This window comes from Phaenicophaeus curvirostris, chromosome 22 (assembly GCF_032191515.1).
Source record: "Phaenicophaeus curvirostris isolate KB17595 chromosome 22, BPBGC_Pcur_1.0, whole genome shotgun sequence".
NCBI classification, from domain to species: domain Eukaryota; kingdom Metazoa; phylum Chordata; class Aves; order Cuculiformes; family Cuculidae; genus Phaenicophaeus; species Phaenicophaeus curvirostris.
The window spans coordinates 7,615,052-7,641,526 of record NC_091413.1 but is presented as its reverse complement, the minus strand read 5'-3'; the positions used below and the strand labels follow the sequence as shown (position 1 = coordinate 7,641,526).

General features: G+C 55.1%; 2 protein-coding genes across 3 annotated transcripts; both read right to left on the bottom strand.

Moving 5' to 3' along the window:
- Window positions 1-225: 225 nt before the first annotated feature.
- Window positions 226-6,206, bottom strand: NECAP2 (NECAP endocytosis associated 2). 2 transcript variants are annotated; one of them, XM_069874749.1, is made up of 8 exons: window positions 6,078-6,206; window positions 4,908-5,008; window positions 4,703-4,807; window positions 3,407-3,488; window positions 2,128-2,236; window positions 1,591-1,762; window positions 1,361-1,439; window positions 226-993 (listed from the first exon to the last, which is right to left on the bottom strand). In XM_069874749.1, exons 1-8 carry the CDS (start codon window positions 6,185-6,187, stop codon window positions 945-947), a joined length of 807 nt encoding a protein of 268 aa, XP_069730850.1. In that variant the 5' UTR covers window positions 6,188-6,206; the 3' UTR covers window positions 226-944. The 2 variants fall into 2 exon arrangements, with proteins under 2 accessions (XP_069730850.1, XP_069730851.1); XM_069874750.1 differs by lacking the exon at window positions 1,361-1,439.
- A 698-nt stretch (window positions 6,207-6,904) lies between these two features.
- Window positions 6,905-24,033, bottom strand: SZRD1 (SUZ RNA binding domain containing 1). The gene is made up of 4 exons (XM_069874488.1): window positions 23,833-24,033; window positions 11,786-11,835; window positions 10,561-10,815; window positions 6,905-8,960 (listed from the first exon to the last, which is right to left on the bottom strand). Exons 1-4 carry the CDS (start codon window positions 24,031-24,033, stop codon window positions 8,858-8,860), a joined length of 609 nt encoding a protein of 202 aa, XP_069730589.1. The 3' UTR covers window positions 6,905-8,857.
- Window positions 24,034-26,475: the final 2,442 nt, after the last annotated feature.

Here is a 26,475-nt window from a genome sequence, read left to right as displayed (position 1 = left end):
AAACCATTCTATGAACCACAAATGCTCCTCTGAGCCCATGCAGGGGGGGAGCAAAACATCCCTATTTAGCATCTAAACCATTTTATTATTCATTTCGAAGTGCTTTCATTATTCACCTGCACTTGCACACTCGCTGCCAGGTGAAGTTAAGCTTTGAAACCAGAACACACAGCAGCTGGATGGAATAAAACCCTGAGGCACTGAGGACTCTGTACACCAAAGGCCTTAATAAATAGGTAAGAAAATATTTATTTAAAGAAAAATCTCAAGCCCAGCTCTGTCAAAGAGACCAACTCCATCCTGTCCTTTGCTGCAGAAACCGCTTAATTAAGCGTCTGCAGAATGAAGTAAAAATAAAGGGGGGAAAAAGCTTTCCTGGAGCAAGAAATGAGGAATTTTAGCATCTGGCTCCCCTCCTCCTGCATCTCAGCAGTGCATTCAGCTGGATTTTGCAGCTGAGGCGTCTCCAGGAGGCTGCTCCCCACAGATGAAGTGTCTTTGAGAGGCTGCTCCCCACAGCAGGAAGGATTTATGCAGCCCAAATACACGAGAAGAAAGAGGAGAAGGCTCCAAAGAGGCTCTATCGTATAAACCTGTAGCGAAAATCACTCCCTGGGGCAGGGTGGAGAGCGAGGGTCCTCCTGTGCCGAGCACGCGCTCACCCTCTCGTTTTCCAGGAGAGGTGATGAGCCGATGGCTTTTTTATGGAGAAAGGAGAAGCTTCAGAGATTTGCTGCGATCCAGATGGAAAAGAAAAGGCCTCTGACACGGAAGGCGCTGGTGTGGAGTGTTTTAAGGCATGTGTGTGTTTGCTCTGCAGCACTTATATCAGCATTTCAAGGTGGGAAAGGGTAGAAGGGCAGGGGCAGAGTTTCCTGAAGCCCCTGCTTTGGTCCTGAAGGCATCATGATGATCCCAGCAACCACGTGGATGAGGGGCTGAGGTCAGAACTGAACCCAGCCTGTGTTCGTCTGAGGCTGGTTAGAAGAGGACCTGGAGAGAGAGAAAAAAGAAGAGGAAGAAAGAGATTTTGGACAGTAGGAAGAAGCCAGGCAGACAGAAATGGGTCCTCTGGGGTCACCCCAAAAGTCTCCGCCGCGCAGAGCGGCCGGGGAAGACAGGACACGCTGCTGGAATGGGGAGAAGAGGAAGGCAGCACCCACGGACCTGCTCTGAACGCAGGGAATTTGTGCCACACGCTGTCAAGAGGTGCTTTTAAATCCCAGAAAAGGTGTTTGGATGAAGCGATGCCCCCACCCCAGCAGCGGGGGACAGGAAAACCAGCGGGATTCCGTCCGGACTGGGGGTTCTAACGCTGCAGGGATCGCCCACACCACACAAAAACCCCGCACAGCCTCACCCTGAAGCTTTGGCAAAGTCTCCCCAGGCATCGGCGGCGGCAGAGGGAGCAGCGGGCTGCGGCCAGGACAAGAGGGAGTCTGTCGGCAGCCAGGAAAGTCGGGAAGAGAGAAAACAAACATCAGGGGTTATTTCTCACTCTTATTCCCAGATTCCCTCTCTGTTTTCCCAACTTTGATGGGTAAAACTGAATCTAAGGAGCTTTACAGCCGTCCTTGTGTGACCACAGACCTGTGATGGGGGTGCCTGGGAGCTGGGCAGGAGTGGAGAGCGAAGACGGCCGCTCTCCAGGACAAACCGGAGTAGATTTTCCTCCAGGAGGTGGTGGGAGCAAGCTCAGGCCCCCAAGGCTCACGGGACGCGGTCTGGTGTTCCCTGTTGCTCCTTCTTTTTTCTTCATGTTCTGAAAGAGAGGGAAACCTGGGTGGTATCACGTTTAAATTCCTCCCATACACGAGTCACAAGAAGCCAAATTGCTCTATTCTTGAGAAAAAATGGCTGTGCCACAATGTCCCACTGCCAGAGGAGTAAGAAGGGTCAAACCAAGGATGTATTTTCCCCTCAAATCCCCGTCCCGAATCCACAACCTGGTTCTGTAACCAGGAATTGTAACACAGTCACTCTGCAAAACCCTGCACGCAGCGTTATCACAAAGGGCTCTCCTTCCAGGCTTCCTCCTGCACTGGGATTTGGGGGAGAAGCCGCTGCTCCCTCTTGTGCCACCAAAGGGAAATATCAGAAGTGGGTTTAGCTGGAAAAGCCCCTCACCGCAATGTTGAGCTTGATGGTTTGCCCCTCCTTGAAGCCCAGATCCAGCTTGGGTCCCTGATCGGGGTTCTCGGCCTGCCTGGCCAGCTCGCTCTGCTGCCTCACCCACCTGCAAGAATTCGGTAAGAGAAGGACATATCAAGAGCCAGCGCGAGGAAATCCTTCCCAGGAGCATCCCCTCCGCCTGGCAGCCGCTCTTGGAAGGTGCTGGACGTGAGCCCAGAGCGAGTCGGGCACGGGGAAATGATACAGGCAGTGCCAGGGGATTCCTACAGCGCCAGCACTCGAGCGCACAGATCATGGGATCATGGAATGGGTTGGAAGGGACCTCAAAGCCCATCCAGTCCTACCCCTGCCATGGGCAGGGACACCTCCCACTGGATCAGGGGATTAGGGGCTCCAAGCCCCATCCAGCCTGGCCTTGAACCCCTCCAGGGATGGGGCAGCCACCCCTGCTCTGGGCAACCTGGGCCAGGGCCTCCCCACCCTCACAGAGAAGAATTTCTTCCTAATGTCTAATCTAAATTTTTCCCCTTCCAATTTAAAACCATTCCCCTCATACTATCCCTGCCCTCCCTGATCCAGAGACCCTCCCCAGCTTTCCTGGAGCCCCTTTCAGCACTGGAAGCTGCTCTAAGTCCTCCCCAGAGCCTTCTCTTCTCCAGGCTGAACAACCCCAACTCTCTTAGCCTGTCCTCATACAGGAGGTTCTTCAGCCCTCAGATCATCTCCGTGGCCTCCTCTGGACTCGTTCCAACAGCTCCATGTCCTTCCTGTGTTGAAGACTCCAGAACTGAGTGCCGGGCTCCAGGTTTGGTCTCACCAGAGAGGAGCAGAGGGTAGACCCCTCGGGTCCCACTGCTTCAGACGCTGCCCACAATACGGCTGTTGCTGTGAGCACACATTGCCAGCTCCAGATCCTCCAGATCCTCCACATCCCACCCCATCCCACCCTATCCCAAAGCCCCACTGTGTGCCAGCAGCTGGAGCAGCGTCCCAGCCGCTCAGGAGCAGCCCTCTACCAGCAGCATGTGAAGAAATTAAAAGGAATTAGGCAATTTAGACAGTTTTGGAGAGGGAAACCCAGTTTGGGAGCCTGCTGGGAAACAGAGCAAGCAGGAGAGCCGCCTGCACAAAGGCTGCGCAGAGCAACAGGCGTTTCCACCTCTTTACACTGTGCTCACACAGGAGCTCAGAGTTTCCTCTCCCCCATCACTTCTGGCAGGCGCCCACGAGGAACCGTCGAGCTGAGAGGACACGGAGAGAGGCACAAACTCACTTGAAATGGTCCTGGAGAGCCACGTTGAAATCAAAGGCATCCCCACGGTCAACAAAGCCAACTCCGATGAACGCTCGGCGGCCTGGGGAATCATAGAATCATGGAATCACCAGGTTGGAAAAGACCCACTGGATCATCCAGTCCAACCATTCCCATCAATCACTAACCCATGTCCCTCAGCACCTCATCCACCCGACCCTTAAACCCCTCCAGGGAAGGGGACTCAACCCCCTCCCTGGGCAGCCTCTGCCAGGGACCAATGACCCTTTCCATGAAAATTTTTTTCCTAACGTCCAGCCTGAACCTCCCCTGGTGGAGCTTGAGGCCATTCCCTCTCATCCTGTCCCCTGTCCCTTGGAAGAAGAGCCCAGCTCCCTCCTCTCCACAACCTCTTCTCAGGGAGCTGGAGAGAGCAATGAGGTCTCCCCTCAGCCTCCTCTTCTCCAGGATAAACACCCCCAGCTCTCTCAGCCGCTCCTCTTGTTCTCCAGCCCCCTCACCAGCTTCATTGCTCTTCTCTGGACTCGCTCCAGAGCCTCAACATCCTTCTTGTGGTGAGGGGCCCACAACTGACCCCAGGATTTGAGATGTGGTCTCACCAGGGCCGAGTCCAGAGGGAGAAGAACCTCCCTGGCCCTGCTGGCCACGCTGTTTCTGATCCAAGCCAAGATGCCATTGGCCTTCTTGGCCACCTGGGCCACTGCTGGCTCATGTTCAGTCGCTGTCAACCAACACCCCCAGGTCCTTCTCCTCCAGGCACTTTCCAGCCAGACTTCTCCTAGTCTGGAGCTGCTCAGGGTTGTTGTGCCCCAAGTGCAGGACCAAGTGCAGGAAGGAGGGAGAGGAAGAGCTGGAGGTGCAAAGTGGTGGAGGAAGAGGGTGGGGATGCTTTGTCCTGCACATCCCTGAGCCCGCTGCCTCCTCCAGCTGGAGCTGGGACTCTGGAGATGGAGCTATGGGACCAGAGAGGCCTTTAGCCTCACAGTTGCACATATGGGCTTAGTAAAACCAGCTTCTAAATTCACCTAAGCGAGAAAAAGCAGCAGGTGGCATCACAGCGACGATCTTTTATACAGAAGGGTTCCCATGCTAATGCTGAGCAGGAAAATTACCCTGTTTTTGTTCCTGGTGAAGAACAGAGCACGGCTCGCACACGGGAACGAGATAATCTGTCGCTCTGCCAGCCCACACAGGGAATATTTAGCACTTGAGAGCAGGAATCCATCACAAATAAAGAGCAACTGAAGCTTTCCTGAGGTAATTCCCTCAACCTGTCCCCCGTGTAGCACCACGTACCGTTCTCGTCTTCGATCCGGATGACAAAGTACCTGCTGGAGTCCGTCACGCTCTCCACAGCGATGCCAGGGAACTGCTCCACCGGCGCCTGGGCAAAAAGTTCTCCTGAAAAAGAGAAGTGGGAGCGGGTTAAGGGCAGCATCTCCGTGTCATCCTCCTCTCCAGCAAGAGGCGCGGAGCTGTCGTCGTCCTTCCTTCTCCTCACCCGAGGTTTTGTCTTCCAGCTTAATGAAGGCGATCTTGCCCTTGGCCGTGATGCGCAGGCGGCCGCTCCACGCCGGCTGGTCCAGCTGCCACTCTGCGGCTCTGGAGAAAGAGGAAGCGTCAACCAGCATCTGAGCCACCTCTCACGTCCCAGACAATGTCACCGACCTATTTTAACACCCCGTCATTTGTCAGAGAGCTCATCTACTCCACTCCCTCCATCGCCAGAACCAAAGCAGCGCAGGTGAGAACCCGCTCGCACCCACGCTCGCTGCAGAAGGAGGGAGGCTCGTGGTGAGGCCTCTCGTTTCACCCAAACCCAGCTGGGCCCCTGCAAACGGAGGCGTCAGGTCCCAGCAGGGCTCGGGCACGAACAGCACCAGAGGTTTCACTTCCCTTTCCGCAGGATCTCCAGCTCGAAAGCTGCTTGTCGGCGGTGCCGAGCGGCGCTGGTTCCAACCTGGCTCTGGCCTTTAGGGCAGGCTGAGGAGTGAGGGGCCCCAAAACACAGCAGGAGTGGAGACCCCAGTGTGGGGCTGGGATGGGGCACAGGGACGCTTCACAGGGACAGTCCTGCTGCCCCACAGCAGGGAACAAACCCCACGCACCTCTCCGTGGGGAGGGGACCCCACAGCCCCAGGGAGGGGTCAAACACCCCATAGGCTTTGCCCCCACATCCCACAACCCCAGGGACGGGGCAAACCCCTCCGCCCCACGGGCAAGGGACCCCCAAGCCCCACAAGAAGGGTCCAAACACCCCATGAGTAGGAGACAAACCCCCTGCACCCCACAAGGAGGGGTCCTCCACACCCACGGGGAGGGACAAACCCCCTGCACACTAAAGGGATGGGCAAACATCTCCTGGGGAGGGGGAAAAACTCACACACACCCCCACGGGGAAGGGACCCTGGGAAGGGGCAAACGTCCCACAGCCCACAGGGAGAGCTCAAATCCCTCAGCACTCAGTGGCGAGGGGACACACCCCCTGCGCCCCACGGGGAGGAGGAAAACACCCTGTACCCCACAAGGAGGGGCCCCCCACAACCCCAGGGAGCAGGCAAACCCCTCACCCCACGGGGAAGGGGCCCCCAGAAGGAGGGGGCGGACTCCCCGTCCCCCAAGAGGAGGCGGCCCCGCAGCCCGCGGGGCCCTGGAGAGGCGCGGGCCCCACCTGTAGCCGCGGTTGGAGGCCCGCGGCGGCACCCGGTAAACGTGCACGGCCGGCTTCACACACAGCACCGCCTCGTACTCCTCCTCCCCCGCCACGGCCATCGCCGCCATCGCGGCGGAAGCCCTCCCGCCGCCGCTCTGGCCCCGCCCCCCGCCTCTATGGCCCCGCCCCGCCGCCGCTCTGGCCCCGCCTCGATGGTTCTGCCCTCTCCCCTCCGCCCGGCGCAGCCGCTCTGGCCCCGCCTCGATGGCCCCGCCCGCCGCCGCTCTGGCCCCGCCTCGATGGTTCCGCCCCGCCCCCTGGCGGCCGGGACGACCTGCAGGATCCCCCACCCCAACCAAGGGAAATCCCGTTTCTTCCCGATTTCACGTGAAAAAAAGGCATTAAAAATAAGAATGAAGAGGCAGCCGGCGGCTGAGGGAGCTGCCAGCACCCCTGCAGCTCTGTTTGCCTCCTCCAGGAGGAGGGGAGGCCAGGGCACCCCAAACAATGGGATAAAACACAGCAAAGAAACCGAAAGTTGAACAAAAAACCTCACTTTTCTCCTCAAGTCGTGGCCAAGTTGGGAAACTATGTCTTCCCTCCAAACGCTGCCGCTTCCCACCCTCCTCGGAGCGCAGGGAGCATAAAACCAGGGCAAAATATCCCCTTTTTGAGTAAATACCGGCATAACTGCAGCCGAGCGCTCCCAGATTTTACCTTTTGGATGAATTTTTAAGCACCTTAAGCATCGACTCGCGCTGGGAGCTCGAGCAGCCACCGCAACATCCCTCTTGCCGCCTCCCCTGCGAGAGCCGGGGATAAAGGAGGAAAAAAAAAAAATGCCGTTAAAAGTTTAGAGACATTTATTTAAAATACAATTTATAAAACGTTTTCTCTTCGGCGCACGGGGGTTTTTGGGGTGAAAATACACGAGACCGTGTTCATCTTCCACCTTCCCTGGGATGAGGGGGGGGTTCCCGCAGGAACGCCGAGCCCTGCCCGCGGGCGGGACGTATCCTGGGCACCGGGATGGAGGAGCAGGGGATGGCGGTGCCGGAGGAGGCGACGACCTTAACACTGGCCAACTATACCAGGATTTGAGTGGATTTGGGGGTTTTTGGCCATTAAAAGCTATTTTTAGCAGTAATTAAGGAAAGGCGCGGTGACTACGGTTATTGCTGACGTCCTGCTCCTCTCCCATTCCCACCGGGACTCATCCCAAGCACCAGCCTGCACGGAGACGGGGGATAAATGAGCCCCTGTCCCAAAACAGCGCTGGCGGTTGGGATACCTGCCCCCACCCCGCCCCATCCTCACTGCTTTAATCAGCTTCAATCAGCTAATTAACGCTCTAGCGGATTCTTTTTGTACACAGGTAGTTTTATTTTACCGATAATTTGTAAGCTGTTATTTCCATACACGTCTTTTTTTTTTTGTTGTTGTTGTACGGTCGCTTCCCTAAGCGCGGAAAAGGTTCGGATTTGCTCGTTTACCCTTGAACCTACTGAGCACAAAGCAGCAGGGAAGGCTGCACCCGTACAGAACCATCCGCCGACAACCAGAACTGGTTTTCCAGGTACCGTCCCCTCCGAGGAGAGCATTTAGTGTTCATCTCACCCCTTGATAACAAGGTAGGTCAGCTTTTTCCGGCGGGAGCATCCACGCTCTGGAGGAGCCCCAGCCTCTGTGTTCTCTCCCTGGGAGCCAAGAGGAGGAAAACACCTTCCCTGAAGCCTCGCAGGGAGCCAGTTGTGGAGGGAAGAGTGGGGGAATCATCCACGTTTGATCCAACGCCAGTTTTGTTCCCCGACGACTGCAGTTTCGGAAGGCAAACGCTGCTCGTACCGTGACCTTCGCTCCGACTCCGGTTCAGAGCCCGGGGATGTCGTGCTGTACGGAGCGGGGCTCCCTCAAGCTGCTCTCCTTCCCGCAGAGCCCTGTGTCTCCACAGCCCGGTGCTCTCTGCTGCAAACAGAGCCAGGCAGCAGGCACGGGATCCGGCTACGTTCCCTTCTCCCCAAATACAAAAAAGGAAAACAAGAAAATATGTGTGTGTGAAGCTTTTCCTCACAGCCAGCAGAAATTCCAAGCTTGAACGGGTGCAAGACGTAAACTAGGTCGGACTCCGACGGCTCCCAGGGCGATCGGAACAACCAGATATCCGGAATCCACTTCCAGGTGCTTTGCAGCAGCAGGATAGAGGAGGAGAAGCATGAGCTTGCCGAAGCGGAGCCGTTAGAGAGACAGAAGTTCATTGAAACTCCTTTTCTAACCCCGAGCCACCTCTCTCCGTTAAAACCAAGAGTTCCAACCCTTCCCGTGCACTCTGTGAGCTGATACACAGGAAACAAACGGACAAAAAGAAAACAACAGAGATCCCTGGAAACAGAACTCACTCGTAAAGTGATGAGGACAACATGCGCGTCTGGGGAGGCTTCCCATTCTTTCCTCTAAATCCCAGGTTTCGAGTACAAACATTATTGCTGGCGCTAGCTTCGAGCCCCACGGCGCACGCGCACGCACCTGCCTGCGCCCCTTCGAGTCCTTTTTCCCCTGCCCCTCGTCGTCCCCTTTCCTTTCCCGACGGCTCGGGGACAGCCCTTCCCGGTTTGCCGGTCACAGTGGGTGGAGAGGGGAGGTCACAGTGCGTGGGGTTGAAGGTCACAGTGGGCAGAGCAAAGGGGGTCACAGTGCAAAGAAACCAGGGAGTTCCCTTTGCTCAGGTCCGTTTGTCCGCCCCAGCAGCGCGACCCGTGGTGGCGGATCCTGCCTTCTGCAGCAGCATCGCTCGCCCACGTTTATCTGCGTTGCTTGAAGCCTTGTGAGCCATCGGGACCCAGCGGCTGCCTGATCACATTATTGGGCTGTCTGATGTCTTCCGGCTGGGAGATCCTCGTCGGCCTGCAAGGAGAAAGGAGATCAGAGACGGAGGCAACACAGATATTCCCCACTCGCCTTGGTGGGAAGGCACAGCCACGGGACAAACCATTACAGTTCCTTCCATGGGGCAGGGAACACAACTGACATCGAACAACAACCCCGAGCAGCTCCAGACTAGGAGAAGTCTGGCTGGAAAGTGCCTGGAGGAGAAGGACCTGGGGGTGTTGGTTGAACATGAGCCAGCAGTGGCCCAGGTGGCCAAGAAGGCCAAGGGCATCTCGGCTTGGATCAGACACGGCGTGGCCAGCAGGGCCAGGGAGGTTCTTCTCCCTCTGGACTTGGCACTGGTGAGACCGCTCCTCGAATCCTGGGGTCAGTTCTGGGCCCCTCACCACAAGAAGGATGTTGAGGCTCTGGAGCGAGTCCAGAGAAGAGCAACGAAGCTGCTGAAGGGGCTGGAGAACAAGAGGAGCGTCTGAGAGAGCTGGGGGTGTTTATCCTGGAGAAGAGGAGGCTGAGGGGAGACCTCATTGCTCTCTCCAACTCCCTGAAAGGAGGTTGTGGAGAGGAGGGAGCTGGGCTCTTCTCCCAAGGGACAGGGGACAGGACGAGAGGGAATGGCCTCAAGCTCCACCAGGGGAGGGTCAGGCTGGACATGAGGAAAAAATTTTTCCCGGAAAGGGTCATTGGTCCCTGTCAGAGGCTGCCCAGGGAGGGGGTTGAGTCCCCTTCCCTGGAGGGGTTTAAGGGACAGGTGGACGAGGTGCTGAGGGACATGGGTTAGTGATTGATGGGAATGGTTGGACTCGATGATCCTGGGGGTCTTTTCCAACCTGGTGGTTCTATGATTCTATGAACCAGGGCTTCCTCTCCAAAGAGCAGCCGAGACCCACACTGCAAACAAAAAGGCAAGTGCAGTGCGTTTCAACAACCTGCACTCATTTAAGAGCGCTCCAGCTCAACTGTCCTGCTGCAGGAGGCAGCTCCCTTACATCAAAAGCCTCAAGGACAAGGATATTCCCCACCAGGATGACTCTGGTTGCCCACACTCCTCCTTGCAAGGGCCTGAACTAATATTTACAGCTGCAACAGGCGCTGGCATCTCCCTTAACTCCCACATATTGGAGATACATGACACCCTGCCTGCTAACAAGGCCTTCCTCTCTCCTTACCAGCCTGACTTTGCTCTTCAAGCAGCTTGTCCCCCTCCTTCTGATAGGACAGTGCTTAAGGGAAAGGGGCTCCAGGAAAGCTGGGGAGGGGCTCTGGATCAGGGAGGGCAGGGACAGGACGAGGGGAACTGTTTTGAGCTGAAAGAGGGGAGATTGAGATGAGATCTTGGGGAGAAATGCTTTCCTGTGAGGGTGGGGAGGCCCTGGCCCAGGTTGCCCAGAGCAGGGGTGGCTGCCCCATCCCTGGAGGGGTTCAAGGCCAGGTCGGATGGGGCTTGGAGCCCCTGATCCAGTGGGAGGTGTCCCTGCCCATGGCAGGGATGGAACTGGGTGGGCTTGGAGGCCCCTTCCAACCCAAACCATTCTATGACTCTATATTTGTGAGGAGCACAGGCAGAGCTGCTGCGGCACAAAATGCTGCCCCCACCTTTCCAGAGCAGGTGTCTCACCTATCTAGAATGGGTTTCTCCTGCTCTTCTTCGGGGCTCGCGCTGCCCAATATTCGTTTCCTGGCTTCTGCGTACTCCGCCTCCCTCTGCGCCAAGGATTTCACGGGGAAGGCCGGTCTGCTGGCGGAGTTGGGATTGCTCAGCACGCCGTTGGTCGTCGGCCTCTTCAAGATGCGGATCTGCGGGGGCGGACCTGCAGGGAGGCTCTCGTCCTGAATCACTATCGGCACTTTGGGAGGAGATTTTGACTTTCTACTGTTTAAAAGAAAAAAAAAACCAAAACAAAACAAACCACTCGGTTGGTACTTGTTTTCGACAGCCAGCATGTTTTTCCCTCCGCGTGTGAATTCCTCCCAGTCAGATGTCACTCCCGTGATTAAGAGGAAGCCTGTAATAATTAAAGACCTCGTTATATTTGTAACCCTAAACTAGAGCGGCAGGCGACTTTGCAGATTAGCTCAGTCAGGGATAGAAATTCAGTCCCTGCTGCATCCAACACCATTAAACTCGACCAAAAGAATGGGAAGCAGAAGAATTTTAGCACTTCTCTTCGAGGGTATTGTTATAGGCACCCCAATTCCATTCCCTGCAGGGACTTCCAGGCTCCTCTCGCCAGGGTATGCAGCTTTCTGCTCCGACCCTGCCACTTTACTTCTCAGAGCCACCCTTGGCCCCCGTCTCACCATCTCAATTGCTTTATGGTCCCTTCCCTATGCAGAATTCCCGGAGAAGCAACACCACGGCTCTTTATGTGGCCAACTAAGAATCAAAGGGGAAAAAAGGCCAACAAAGGAGTTGTCAGAAGTGATCAGAAACTTTCCAGCTAGAAGACAACATCAGACACCCCCGCCCCAATCCAAAGGAATCAGGAAAGAGTTGTCTCACTGACACAAGGCACAGCAAGTCAGTTCAGGGCCATGAGCTGGGACTACCTGACTCACCCATTTCTTCCTTTGAGTGTCTTTTTCTTACACGCCTTCCCCATAGCTGGAGCTGCACCCAGGCTGGAAGCCCCAGCTCTGAAATAAAATCACTCTCAAGAAGTTTTTCCACCGTCCTGCTGTGGATTGAAAGGGCCATCTAGTGGCACGGTGACAGATTCCCCATTTCTGAACTCACACTCAAGGTCCCTGCTCAGTTTGAAGCTGTTCCCCACCGCTCCCGCTCCCCAGGCCTCCAGATATCCAACAGCACCTCAGGAAAATCAGAGTTTTTCCACCGTTACCTTTCCTTCTGCGTGATCTTCAGCTTCTTTTCCAACCGTCGGTCTATTTCCTGCAAAAAAAGAAGATGAGAATGAAAACCTGAAGGCTCTTCCTGAAGGCTGAGCCTGCCCGCGCTCGCATTTGATGTCACTCTTCCGTAGAACGATGCTCCCAAGGGGGCAGGGAGAATGATTTTACCATCGCCACCCATGCACCTACAGCAGCCTGCGGGCCGTGAGTATCGTGGCGAGAGGGCAGCTGCGAGGCGCTCATCGTTCATTTTCATGACTTCATCCAGCAAGAAAGCTCTACGAAGGGTAAAAAGCCACAGGAATACACAGCAAGGTATTCCCAGATCCAAGCAGGAACCAGCGCCAAACCAGAGGAGGGCAGAGAAGCAGCAAGCACCAGGGGTGATGCGAATCGGTCTATACGCTCGATTTCAACTCAGCCCCAGAGCCATTCGGAGGACTGGCCGGCAGGGCCACATTCCTGCTGCTTGCTGCAATAAAACCTTCCTTTGCAGCTCCTGCCCTGCCCGACGTGCGCTCAAGGACTCGGCGGAGCAGGGCCGAGCCCTCCTGCACTTCTCCTTCCCTTTGCAAGGCAGCTGCCGAGTCATCAGCTGGCAGCACAACCCATGAATCACTCCCGAGGGCCAAGAGAGCGTGGCAGCTTCTATCCAAGGCTCATACCTACCTTAGCAAAGGTGTTTGGGTTTTGCAAGCGGAACAATTACGCAGAGAAACTTTGTTAAGGAAAACAAAGCCAGCTCCCAGCCCCACTCCCTTCAGGTAACCTGCCCCGGCCTCGCTGAAGTCTTCAGATCCTCACGGCAGCCAATGCTATTAAAAGAGCCTCTGAAACAGCGATGTCTTTATTTAATCGTCAATAAAAAACCCTACCCGCGCGTGTCCCAGTTTCACCAGCCGATAACTGGCAATCCTGAAGGAAATTCCAAGCTTCTGGCAGAATGCGGCCCCTCTACTTTTCAGGTCAGTTTGCTTAACTACGCCAGAAGCTCGCTGCCAGCAGAGCCTCCCCGGCTGTCAGAAACCACAGTGGGCGCAACCCAGTAAAGGAACTGGTTTGCACAGTAATTCCCCGATGCCCCAGTGAGCAGGGAATGAACACAAGTTGCTACAAGATGCCAAACCACGGCGTTTGCTCTTCGACACGCAGCTACGCGGGCCAAGAGCCCACAGTTACCTCCATCCAGAACTGTTTTGGGAAGATAAACAGTGGGTGGGAGATTGGATTTCCTACCTAACTCCGGACGGGAATGTGATTTGTAAGAACAAAACCAGCCAGGGGCTTCACTGTTGAATCTCATGAGATTCAACAAGGCCAAGTGTAAGTTCCTACACCTGGGTCAAGGCAATCCTCACTTGCAATACAGGCTGAGAGACAACGTGATTGAGAGCAGCCCTGAGGAGAAGGACTTGGGGTGCTCATGGATGAGAACCCCCACATGGGCTAACAACCACGTCCTGGGCTGCATCCAGAGCAGTGGGACCGGCAACGCCAGGGAGGGGATTCTCCCCCTCCTCTCTTGTGAGAAGCCCCGAGTTCAGTTCTGGAATCCGCAACATAAGGAGGAGATGGGACTGTTGGAGCTGATCCAGAGGAGGGAACAGGGATGATGTGAGGGCTAGAGCACCTCTGCTGTGAGGCCAGGCTGAGAGAGCTGAGGTTGTTGAGCCTGGAGAAGAGAAGGCTCTGGGGAGACCTTAAAGCAGCTTCCAGTGCTGAAAGGGGCTCTAAGAAAGCTGGGGAAGGACTTTTTCCACAGGCCCCAAGTGACAGGACAAGGGGCACTGGCTTTAAATTGGAAGGGAGAAGATTTAGATGAGACATTAGGAAGAAATTCTTCATGATGAAGGTGGGGAGGCCCTGGCCCAGGTTGCCCAGAGCAGGGGTGGCTGCCCCATCCCTGGAGGGGTGGGTTCAAGGCCAGGTCAGATGGGGCTTGGAGCCCCTGATCCAGTGAGAGGTGTCCCTGCCTAAGGCAGGGGGTTAGAATTGGTTGGGCTTTGAGATCCTTTCCAATCCAAACCATTCCATGATTCACATAGCACTGAGCTGAAGGCCAGGTCACAGCCAGAGCCTCCCACCAAGGACAAACACACCTGCAGTTTTTCCTTCCTCTTCAGGACTGGGAGGCAAATCCCATCCCAGTGCTGCTCAGGAGGACAGAGGAAACATCCATCAGCTGCCTCCGGCCCACAAAGACGGACAAACAGCTGGCTGGGAACAGGGAAACGGACATCCCGACAAGGATGGAGAGGTTTTAGAGCAGCTGGCAACAATGAAAGTCAAATTAAGGGGAAGGAGTCACCTCATCTGCCCGCGCTACGCCAGAAGAGGTTACATCCAGCTACAAAAGTCTCTAAAACACTTTTCCTAACTGAGGTAGTTAACTGACCTTCCCCAGGGCCTCCTGGAAGCAGCCGACTAGAAGGGAGCGTCCTTAAATCGCCCTTATTAAATACTTGAGCACATGGGGAAGAGAGAGGACAGGAAGAAGGGCAGAGCTTGCTCAACAGCATCTCAACTCCTTCTGCTCAGTGTCCGGCACCACACAGCGACTATGGAGCCAGCTGCGAGTCAAAAGCTCAGCGCTGAGCACTCGACCAGGACGGACAAGCTTGACAGCCCACAGCGAGGGCCACGGGGCACAGAGGCCTGACAAGCCACATGGTAGCCACGAAGAAGTCCCCACTCTGCCCTCCTTCCCAGCAGAGGAGAGAGGACTTTGATAAAAGCCACTTTTCTACATTCCTGGTGGCTTTGCAGGTCAGTCCTGGGGCTAACGTCACGGTCCGTTCATCAGACCAGGAGATCCTGTAATTGCAAAGCGTCGGTTTGACCTCGGCAGCTGGAAAACACTGATTAACACGCCCGTCACCCTGGCACTGAGCGCTGCCGGCCAGCTCTTCACGCCCTCATACACGCAACACTTCCCAACTGCATCCTCTGATGGCAGAGCCCGCAGCTTCCCCTACCAGAACAGACCGGAGTTCAGTGATTCACTCAACACACGCAAACTTATCCCAAGGGATCCTTCAAACCCTGCCATCTGACACCCAAACCAGCCCTTCCCAGCCTCAGTTTCGCTCCTGCTTACTCCTATCCACACCACTTCTTGACAAATACTTAGTATTTTTGCCTCTCGTCCCTCTGCGATTGCAGAGCTAACACACACGGCCCTGGCTCATGAGCTCACGAGCCACCGCACGCAGGCTCAACAGTTGCTCCTCGCCAAGGAGCAAAGTAACGGTCAGCTAAAAAATATCCCCTCAGCTCTAACGCCAGCAGCTGCTAGAACTGCTGCGTGCTCTCCAAAGCACGCGGCTTCCGCCACACGTAGGAATCCTGGCAGAGTAACATAAAACAATCATCCTCCCCAAATACACGCACATCACTCTTCCCCCATCCAAACAACTGTCAGCCGTACACCATCCTCACAATTCCCGGTGCTGCTGAGGGGATCCCGGCTGCCTCCAGGCATCCACTGAACTCCCAGGTGGAAAGAATCTCCCTGTATGTTCAGAGTGCATGGCTGGGAACAAAAGCAGCTCCCCAACTCTGATGCATTAGAAGCTGTTTGCTTCCCAACACGGGGACTGTCCCTGTCTGTTCGCAGCAAGAGCCACAGCACCACAAACTCGTGCTGTCCGAATCTCCTGTGGTTGGTACTGTAGGTACGGAGGTGTCTAAATGTGGAGAGCGTTGCCAATTCAAACAGGCAGCCCTTAATCGCCCCACAGAAACATGCCAAGACATTAGCAGCCTCACACCGCCAGCGGTTCGTGACGGGGATCACGTTGCACAAATTTATGAGCTTGAGGAGCAGAAACACCTTGACATGGCTTGTTCTCAACAACAAAAATCCCTGCTGCCGCTCTGCACGCACTGCTGATGTCATTCCCTCTCTGCTGCTATGTCACGCTGTCACCGAGCTGTGGGGGCAACGAGATAAAATTAGGAGCTGACTTGGCAGGCAAGTGCCAGCAGAGCTACAACCACCCCAAAGGCTCAGAGGAGAGGCAATCGCACTCGGCATTTGGGGACATCGCTGCACCTCCCCAGCAGCTGAGCAGGTCGCACCCTACCAAAAGCAGGCATTAACCTTCTTAAGAGGCTCTTCCAGCCTTCATTTCCCAAACAAGCTTATTTATATAATGGAAAACTAACTGTTGTTTGCACTCCTTTCAAAACACCCACCCCAAAGATTAGTGAAGAATCTCAGCAAGCTATTTTTAGTGCTATTATGTCTAGGTACTAAAAAGGACCCAAACAAACGGCGCAAAGAAGACACTGTTCTTTGACATTTAAGCCGGATTTGTAGATGAGGACATAATGGAAACTGCACTCCAGCCCCATCACAGCCATCCTTCCTACCCTTTAACCCAGAGAGAAACAGGAATGCCTAAAAGGATCCATAAAACACCTCTTGGAAAGCAGTCAGACACTGAGACACCACGCTCCTGTGAGGTTGTCCTAGGCAAGAACCCACTGACACAGCTGATAGCTTTCATAGAATCATGGAATGGTTTGGGTTGGAAGGGACCTCAAAGCCCATCCAGTCCCACCCCTGCCACGGGCAGGGACACCTCCCACTGGATCAGGGGCTCCAAGCCCCATCCAACCCGGCCTTGAACCCCTCCAGGGATGGGGCAGCTACCCCTGCTCTGGGCAACCTGGGCCAGGGCCTCCCCACCCTCACAGCAAAACATTTCTCCCTAAGATCTCATTTTAATTTCCTCTCTTGCAGCTCAAAACCATTCCCCTTGTCCTACCCCTGCACTCCCTGATCAAGAGCCCTTCCACACGAGGGTAGATGCTGCCCCAACACGCCAGGAACGTGTCCCTCAGGAAGGGATGCCCCAACAGAAGTCGGCTCCTACAGATCCCAGTTTCACACGGGGTCCACGTTCCAAAGCAAACCCGGTTCTCCAGCGCATCGCAGAGAAGCCCCAGCCGCTGCCTAAAGAACTTTGTTGGAATAACCGTACTGTGTTACACACACAAAGCATCCTCCTCCCCACCACTGCCATCAAAGTCTCTCTGAACACACTAAACAACAGCAGCTCTAAGCTTTGCTGATAAGGGGGAAGGAATAACAAGATAACTGCTGGCTATTTTTTATTTCCAGTTTAGCAAGCAACCCCAACTGAATGTTTGAAGGAAGACAGAGACCTAGGCTTCTGACAAATACCTTGTGCTACGAGGGATCTGGACAGATCAGAGAGGTGGGCAGTCACCAGCTGCATGAAATTTAACAAGGGAACGTGGCAGATTTTGAACCCAGGACACAGCAGCCTGGGGAAGCGAGGGGCTGGAGAGCTGCCCTGCAGCAAGGGATCGGGGGGTTCTACCCGAGGGCAAGTGGAACAGGAGCCAGCAGGGCCCTGGCGGCCAAAGGGCGACCATGCCCGGGGTGCATCCAGCACGGCATCGCCAGCCGGGACAGGGAGGGGATGGTCCCGCTCTGCTCCGCACGGGGGTGACCCCACCTTGAGCACTGGGGGCAGCTTTGGGTGCCACAGGGGTCTAAAGGTGCTGGAGAGCATCCCGAGGAGGGCACGGAGCTGGGCAAGGGTTTGGAGGGGAAGAGTGGGAGGAGAAGCTCAGGTCACTGGGTCTGTTCAGCCTGGAGAAGAGGAGACTGAGGGGAGACCTCATTGTGATCTGCAGCTTTCTCACAAGGGGAGGAGGAGCAGGCACTGAGCTCTTCTCTCTAGACCCAAGGGAACAGCAGGAAGATGCCAGGGGAGGGTTAGGTTGGACATCAGCAGAAGGTTCTTCCCCCAGAGGCTGGTGGAGCATTGGAACAGCTCCCAGGGCAGCAGTCACGGTCCCAAGCCTGACAATATTCCAGAAGTCTTTGGCCAATGCCCTCAGCCCCACGGTGTGAATGTTGGGGTGTCCTGAGCAGGGACAGGAGCTGGACTCGATGAGCCTTGTGGGTCCCTTCCAGCTCAGAGCATTCTACAACTCCAAGAGACACCCTGAGCACAGGACCATCCCTGACAGAGGAAGCTGTGCTCTCCTGGAAATCTGATAACATTTCAAACACGCAGCTCTAAAGAACAATTGACCTGGTTCTGTGCTGTACCTACGGGAGATTGCTCCTGAACACAACCTCCTGCCCTCGCTCACTCAAATAACATGTAAGATCAAACCTAGAGAGAGGGAATTCAGGCCAGAGTTGCATCCTCCCACGCCAGCACTAAAAACAAAGCCTTGTCTGCTTATTAAAAGCACTGTCAGGGACTCTGGCATTTTATAAAAGGCAGGAGATAAACTTCAAGGCCCTTTTCTAGGAAAAAACAGGGTTTAACCTCTGGGGGGGTGTTCCCAGAAACATCTGTGGGCACCCAAGGGCTCACAGGTGCAGAGGCCGATTTGTTGCTTCCAAACACACCGTCCAGCAAGAGCAGGAGGAGATAACACTAAGATACCTCCCAGCTGACTCCTCGTTAGCTACCTGATAAATTAATCTTCTATTAATTATGGGAAGGTTCCTGTTGTTGAGGCTATTGGGAACCAGACTGCTCCATTAATTAATTCTCCAAGTTCCTTTGCTCCCATTAAATATCAGCAGGGGACGGTACCCCAGAAAGCTGCAGAGGCCTTTACGCTGCGCTGCTGTTCACATCTTCCATCAGCAGATAACAGTCTCGGCAGCTCGGATACTGCGAAACAAGACACTGGAGTATTTTTGGGAATAAGCCTGGCAGGCGCCACGCAGTATTCCCAGCACAGACGTGTTATGGAGCTGGGGAAACTGTTTGGGAAGGCTGCAGATCCTTCTCCTTTCCCACCTCCCATGGCATAGGCTCCTTAGAAATCCAGATCAGGAATTTACTGTCACTCCTAAAGACTAAAACCTAGAAAAAGCCTGTATTCCCATGTTATTTTGCCAAGACATCACTATATCCGTTAATCCAGAGGATTCCTTTTGCCTTCGGAACCCAGGATCCTGCGTGGGGTTCATCAGCGCACACAGATCCCCAGACCACAGAATCACAGAATGACCCAAGTTGGAAGGGACCCACAAGGACCATCAAGTCCAACTCCAATCCCTGCACTGGAAGGCCCCAAAATTTACCCCATGTGTCTGAATGCATGGTCCAAATCCTTCTGGAATATTGTTAGGCTGCTTTCCAAGTTCTTCAAGAGCAGGTATGAAACAGCACCTGCTCCCCAGTGATGGAGGCAGAGCCAGGCAGGATTTGCTTCACTACCCAAACCCAATACTCGCTCCACAGTACAGAACCACAGAGTTGTTAAGGTTGGAAAATACCTCCAAGATCAAATATTAAGGATATTTGTTTGTTCCCAACCTATAAACATCACCTTCCCCACCAAACAACACTAAGCAGCAGGAACAGACACTTTAATTTCCCAGTTTGGGGATTTTTTTTGGCCAATTACTAACACCTAGAGGAAATATTTAGGAAGTGTTCTACAAAAGCCCATCCTTGCAGCCTGTTTTCCCACACCAAACCCTGCAGTTATCCGCACGGTTCCACAGTTCTCCACAGACGCCACAGCCCCGTTACCCCATCCAGATGGCCCGAGCAGCCAGCAGGCCAGAGGTCGCAGCATTCCACACTTCGACTGCTCTGTACTTTGATCACGTTTAGCAACTCACAGCGCTACCAGCTCAAACCTCTGCAAGCAGCGAGTGCCCGGTGAAGCCCTCTCTACCGCTGACACATCAGCCTGTTTGGAGACAGTGGGAAGAGAAGGAGTTTGCAAACCTCAAGTGAAGGGTCACAAGCTGGCAGTGATCCCTGTTCCCACAAACAAGGGACAAAGCTCGGTCACCCTGCTGGGTGGCTCATGTCCCCACAAGAGGTCGGTATCAGATGATCGGAGGGTACTCTTTGTGCTGGCGCAGCCTAACCACAGAACCCAGACTCTAGGCTGGGACAGAGCAAGTTTTAAGCACCATCGAGGAGGCTGAAGTGAAAAAAACAATCCACACAAGATCACTTTTTTCTGGAAAAAAATCTACTTTGGGTCACCAGGCTAATGTTTATCTACACGGATTCCAACTTGCAATTAGTTACTAATTAAGAAGACACTCAAATTCGAGTTAGCGAAGGAACAAGCAATCAAGAGTGCCAATTCAGGGCTGCAGATTCCCTGTGACCCTGGACATGGGGATGCCGCTCCAGAGCTGGAGCCCAGCCTCCCACCTGACGTTTAATTATTAGTTTAACCAGGTAAATAGGCTCGGGTGTCACAAATGGACTTCTCCTTTGTGATTTCCCTCTTTCCTAAAGCCAGCACAGCCACACAAAGGGAAAATGAGCCATGCACTAAGTGACATTAGTCATTTACTAACCTGATCCAGTGGGAGGTGTCCCTGCCCATGGCAGGGGGCTGGAACTGGATAGGCTTTGAGGTTCCTTCTGACCCAAACTATTCCACAATCCTTTTACTGACCCAGCCTGGGCCATGGAAGCGTGGCTCTTCAATCCTTACTCCTAACTGTGACAACTCATTCATTATTCACGTGCCGATTTGCCACCTGTAACTCCCAGGCAAGCAAAACCTCCCCATTTCACTGCCATTTTGAAGGTTTAATTAGATGGCAATTAGATAGAGCAGCTCTGGAGGCCTCATAGAGTTCTGCCATGCCAGCATTAACACCACTGCACCAGCAGAACGCCCGGGGAGGTGATGCTGCCAGAGCAGAGGGCGCGTTCTTGGCACACGGTCACTCAGGGGTGGTTGTACGCAGGCAGCTGTAGCTTTCTCTGGCAAGCACTGGGGGATTCTGATGACAGAGAGAACTACAAGACAAACAGAAGCCACGTTGAAGATGAAAATAAATGCCCGAGGATCACTTTCACCGCTCCTTCACCGACCAAACCAAAGCAGAAAGTCTGTGTCGGGTTTTTTACAGAGACTTTAGAACTGCCTGTTTCAGAAAGCAGGTCTGGAAGACATAAATGAGGTGACATAACGAGCAGGCAACAGCATCTGCTCAGCTTGGAAGTGCCTCTTGCTGCCCACCTTCTTTAAGGCCTCGAGCAACCAGCTCACAGCCCAACGCCAAAAGCTGCACAGAGAAGAAGGGCCAGCACCAAAATCCTGCTGCACTTCCTATCCTGAGGAACATCGTCCGGGTGGAAGATTGAAAAATGAAACACCAGGAAGCAGGCAACGTATCCCCAAAGCCCACCAGGGATCTCCTGCTACATCTCTGTTTCCTCAACAACGTGCTGAAGGGCCTGAAACAAGTAACGATTTGGTTCTCAACTGTGTGAAGCACCAGGAGCAGAGCAGGGGTTTAAAGTTGTTCCTTGGCACCTGGAAGTTTTCCTGCCTGTTCTTCTTGAATGCTGACCACAGCTCTCACTCCTTTCCATCAGGAACCACCTTGTGCCACCACAGATAAGATAAAGGTCGAACCAGACAATGGTTTGGGTTGGAAGGGACCTCAAAGCCCACCCAATTCCACCCCTGCCATGAGCAGGGACACCTCCCACTGGATCGAGGCGCTCAGAGCCCCATCCACCCCATCCAACCTGGTCTTGAACACCTCCAGGGATGGGGCAATCAGGACTTCTCTTAAAGTAAAACCCCCTGTGATAACAGGACCAGGCCGGTTCATTCCCTTCTTCCCCTCACACCGTGAGGGCACCCACCTCGCTCAGGCAGCTCCCAGCCCCCTGCCCACCTCCGCAGCAGGGTTTCAGGCACAGGGAACAGCAGGCAAATCTCTTTCAACTGCCGACAAGCAAGCCTATCAAACCGCCTGCTCTACAGCGGAGCCTCTTCCTGCCCTCTCTTCCTCTTTTCTCAACCTGCCCACCCTCTAGGAGCTTTGATTTCTGCAGCAGCACAGAGAGCTGCACTCCCTGCCTGCACCAGCATCCACTCTGTCCACAAATAAATGAGGCTGCGCTCTGCACCGCTCCATCCCACTCAGCTTTTCGCTTCCTGCGGCCACCAGCAGCAGCAGCGGGTCTCCTTCCTGCTGGACAGGGCCTGGAAATGACCTTTCTAAACCTCAAGAGATGCCAGAGGGCAGCTCCTGTTCTCTCCTCTCACGTAAGAGGAGCTCCTGCCACAGACCACTCGCTCTTCACGTTGCTTCAACTGCTTCTGCAGACACCCAAAGCCCCGACAACTGCACAAGCAGCTGCAAGCGTGGTGCCGATTCCCCAAGTAATCTCCCTGCTCAGCAGCACGAGCACCACCGAGTTCATGAACACAAATTCCCGGCAGCGTGGACAGGGAAAGGACATGGGAAAGGACAGGTGACAGAGATTTCTCCTTCTAAGGGCTTTAAAAGAGCACCTAACAGGTACAAGGACAACGAGGAAGGACAACCGGTGGCTGGGATGTGAGCAGCCCTACAATTTTAAACCATTACTCAAGGCCCCAGCTATCAGCAACTCCCAGGACATCAGCTATGCCCCTTCATGGAGCGATTTCACGAGCGCTGGAATTAACTCTGCCGCCCGCTTCCTATGACCGCAGCCTGATGGGGTTGGCAAGAGGAGAGGGCGAGCGCTTGGCTCGGGCCGCCAGCCTGCCGCTGGCATCTCTGCGCTGCCTGGCGAGGGCATTGAGTTACAGGCTCTATTTTGCTCCCCTTTTCTGGCCTGCTGTAACCCAATCTCCTGCTCAGAATCAAATTCGGCCTTCTCACCGAGTCATTGTTACGAAGTCCTTCTGCCCTCTGGTCGTTAACAAGCCCAATGAGCTTATTAAACCAGGGGTTTGCCAGGCAGAGACGGTTTCCTCTCTCTCGTCGCGCTGCTGTGAATACCCCGCAGTCACCCACCCACACACCTGCTAAAATAACGACGTTATTTCACGAGTATCACACGCAGAAGCGAGAGCTGACAGGCGTGATGAAAACTTCAGCTACCGAGCTGGTGATTAAAAGCAGGCGAGAACCTCAGCGGCGATGCTGGAAGCTGCACGAGGCCCCGCGAAGCCTCCTCGTGTTCTGTCCTAACGAAGCAGCACTTTCACCTCGAAGAAAGAGGAGAAAGGGCAGCCACGGCTCTCCTGCTGCACCCAGGAGACGCTGCCACCTGCTCCCCCCAGAGACCCTGCCAGGAGCACTGCGAGGCCGCAATGGGATGGTTTCTCGAAGCCCCTCAGCAGAGCAGGGCAGCGCCGCGCCATCCCCCAGCACCTCCCACGTGCTCCCTGCCTAGCGAAGCTTTGCTAGGGGCTCAGGCACAACCGCGCTGCAGCCGGAGCGGAGAAAGGGAAGAGGTTAGGAGGTAGAGGAGAACCACGGGTCAGAACCTCGTGTTTTCAAGCAGCTTCGTTAGCTCCAAGGAGACTTTCTAGTGCCCTCCTAGTACCTGAAGGGGGCCTACAAAAGTGCCAGGAAGGATATTTTACAAGTGCCTGGAGCGATACAACAGGGGAAAACGGGTTTATATTGGAACGGGGAAGGTGGAGATGAAGAATAAAGTCTTCACTGTGCGGGTGGGGAGGCCCAGGCTGCCCAGAGCAGTGGTGGCTGCCCCACCCCTGGAGGGGTTCAAGGCCAGCTTGGATGGGGCTTGGAGCCCCTGATCCAGTGGGAGGTGTCCATGCCCATGGCAGGGGTGGGACTGGATAGGCTGTGAGGTCCCTTCCAACCCAAACCATTCCATGATTGTATGATTTGTCCCATAGCCCACTCTGCAAGCCAGCAGCGGTATTCCTGAATGCTTCCAAGTAGTGAGAGGGGCTCTAGAGAAAGAGAAGCCTGCGGGGAGACCTTAGAGCAGCTTCCAGCGCTGAAAGTGGCTCCAGGAGATCAGGGGAGGAGCTCTAGGTCAGGGGGTGCAGGAATAGGACGAGAGGAAGGGTTTTGACCTGCGAGAGGGCAAATTGAGATGAGATCTGAGGGAGAAATGTTCTCCTGGAGCGGGGAAGGCCCTGGCCCAGGCTGCCCCCCCGCGCCCTCAGCGAGGCCGCGGGCCCTTTAAGAGGCCTAGCCCACCCCCTACCCCCTCCGCGGCCCGAACTCAACCCTACCCCGTCTCCCCCCGCCCCACTACCGCCTCCTCCCCGCAGCCGCCGCTCTCACCCCGCTATCGGCCGCCTCCTCCCAGCTCTCGGCCACCTCCTCATCTTCCATTTTAATTCCCCTCGCGCCGCCGCCGCCCGCCCGCGGCCTCTGCGCATGCGCGGGACGGCCCCCTCCGCGCCGGCACGCGGGGCGCCGCGCATGCGCACATCCGCGGGGTGAGGGGGGGAGAAGGAAGGGAGGGGAGCGGAGAGCGCGCATGCGCTCTCCGCTCCCCTCCCTTCCCTCTCCCCCCCCACCCCGCGGCGCCGTTGTTACTGCGCATGCGCAGCGCGCCACCACGTGCATCCGGCGCTCACAGCGCCCCCTAGAGGTGGGATGAGTGCGAAGGGACTCGCAGCCCAGACATTCCCTCTTGTCCCCTTGGGAGAAGAGCCCAGCTCCCTCCTCTCCACAACCTCCTTTCAGGCAGTTGGAGAGAGCAATGAGGTCTCCCCTCAGCCTCCTCTTCTCCAGGATAAACACCCCCAGCTCTCTCAGACGCTCCTCTTGTTCTCCAGCCCCTCACTAGCTTCATTGCTCTTCTCTGGACTCGCTCCAGAGCCTCAACATCCTTCTTGTGGTGAGGGGCCCAGAACTGACCCCAGGATTCGAGGAGCGGTCTCACCAGGGCCGAGTCCAGAGGGAGCCCAGCAATCTTTTCTGCAGCCCAGGACATGGTTGGCCTTCCAGGCTGCGAGCGCACGATGCCAGCTCATGTCGAGCTTCTTATCCCGCAGCACCCCAAGTCCTTCTCCTCAGGGCTGCTCTCCATCATCCTTCATCCTGGATTGAAACCAGGGATTGCCCTGACCCAGGTGTAGGACCTTGCACTTGGCCTTGTTGAACCTCACTTCTCCAGCCTGTCCAGGTCCCTCTGGATGACATCCAAAAGGGATTTGCAAAGGGATCTGAACAGGCTGGATCCATGGGCTGAGACCAATGGGATGAGGTTTAACGAGGCCAAATGCCGGGTCCTGCACTTGGGGCACAACAACCCTGGGCAGCTCCAGACTAGGAGAAGTCTGGCTGGAAAGTGCCAGGAGGAGAAGGACCTGGGGGGGTTGGTGACAGCGACTGAATACGAGCCAGCAGTGGCCCAGGTGGCCAAGAAGGCCAATGGCATCTTGGCTTGGATCAGAAACGGCGTGGCCAGCAGGGCCAGGGAGGTTCTTCTCCCTCTGGACTCGGCACTGGTGAGACCGCTCCTCGAATCCTGGGGTCAGTTCTGGCCCCTCACCACAAGAAGGATGTTGAGGCTCTGGAGCGAGTCCAGAGAAGAGCAACGAAGCTGGTGAAGGGGCTGGAGAACAAGAGGAGCATCTGAGAGAGCTGGGGGTGTTTAGCCTGGAGAAGAGGAGGCTGAGGGGAGACCTCATTGCTCTCTCCAACTCCCTGAAAGGAGGTTGTGGAGAGGAGGGAGCTGGGCTCTTCTCCCAAGTGACAGGGGACAGGACGAGAGGGAATGGCCTCAAGCTCCACCAGGGGATGTTTAGGCTGAACATTAGGAAAAAATTCTTCACAGAAAGGGTCCTTGGGCACTGTCAGAGGCTGCCCAGGGAGGCGGTTGAGTCGCCTTCCCTGGAGGGGTTTAAGGGATGGGTGGATGAGGTGCTGAGGGACATGGTTTAGTGATTGATAGGAATGGTTGGACTTGATGATCCGATGGGTCTCTTCCAACCTGGTTATTCTATGAGTCTATGATTCTATGCCATCCTTCCACTGTGGCAACTGCACCACTCAGCTTGGTGTCATCTGCAAACTTGCTGAGGGTGCACTCAATCTTGCTGTCTATATTGTTGATGAAGATATTAAATAGCACTGGTCCCAGTACAGACCCCTGAGGGACACCTCTTGTCACAGATCTCTATCTGGACTTTGAGGCATTGACCACTACTCTCTGAATACGACCATCCAATCAGTTTCTTATTCACTGAACAGTCTACCCATCAAATTCATATCTTTTCAAATTAGAGAGAAGGATGTTGTGGGGGACTGTCTCAAAGGCTTTACAGAAGTCCACGTAGCTCACATCCATTGGTGTCCACTGCTGTGTTTACCCCATCTTAGAAAGCCACTAATGGGTTTGGTGAGAAGGGACCTCAAAGCCCATCCAGTCCCACCCCTGCCACGGGCAGGGACACCTCCCACTGGATCAGGGGCTCCAAGCCCCATCCAACCTGGCCTTGAACCCCTCCAGGGATGGGGCAGCCACCCCTGCTCTGGGCAACCTGGGCCAGGGCCTCCCCACCCTCATCATAACAAGTCTCCCTAAGATCTCATCTCACTCTCCCCTCTCTCAGCTCAAACCAGTTCCTCTCATCCTCTCCCTGCCCTCCCTGACCCAGAGCCCCTCCCCAGCTTTCCTGGAGCCCCTTTCAGCACTGGAAACTGCTCCAAGGTCTCTCCCAAGGTGAGCTGGAGGTGGATGCTGCAATTCAGGACCTTAACTTTTGTGGCCAGCAGGGTGAGGGGGAGGATTGTCCCCCTCTACTTCTCTCTCCTAAGACCTCACCTGGAGTCCCCCATCCAGTTCTGGTATCCCCAACATAAAAAGGACATGGAACTGTTGGAACGCATCCAGAGGAGGCCACGGAGATGATCTCTGAGGCCAGGCTGAGAGAGTTGGGGTTGTTCAGCCTGGAGAAGAGAAGGCTCTGGGGA

Bases quoted from the DNA above. Each gene is read 5' to 3' on its own strand.
- NECAP2 (XM_069874749.1), bottom strand. From the start codon at position 6,187: ATGGCGGCGATGGCCGTGGCGGGGGAGGAGGAGTACGAGGCGGTGCTG. The intron at 1,763-2,127 runs GTGAGGGGCTTT...CCTCTCTTTCAG, and splicing joins CCATCAAGCTCAACATTGCG to AACATGAAGAAAAAAGAAGG. The intron at 1,440-1,590 runs GTCTGTGGTCAC...GGCTGCCGACAG, and splicing joins CCCAGGCACCCCCATCACAG to ACTCCCTCTTGTCCTGGCCG.
- SZRD1 (XM_069874488.1), bottom strand. From the start codon at position 24,033: ATGCGCGCTCTCCGCTCCCCTCCCTTCCTTCTCCCCCCCTCACCCCGC. The intron at 11,836-23,832 runs GTGAGAGCGGCG...CTTTTTTTGCAG, and splicing joins AGGAGGCGGCCGATAGCGGG to GAAATAGACCGACGGTTGGA. The intron at 8,961-10,560 runs GTGAGACACCTG...TTCTCCTTGCAG, and splicing joins GAGAAACCCATTCTAGATAG to GCCGACGAGGATCTCCCAGC.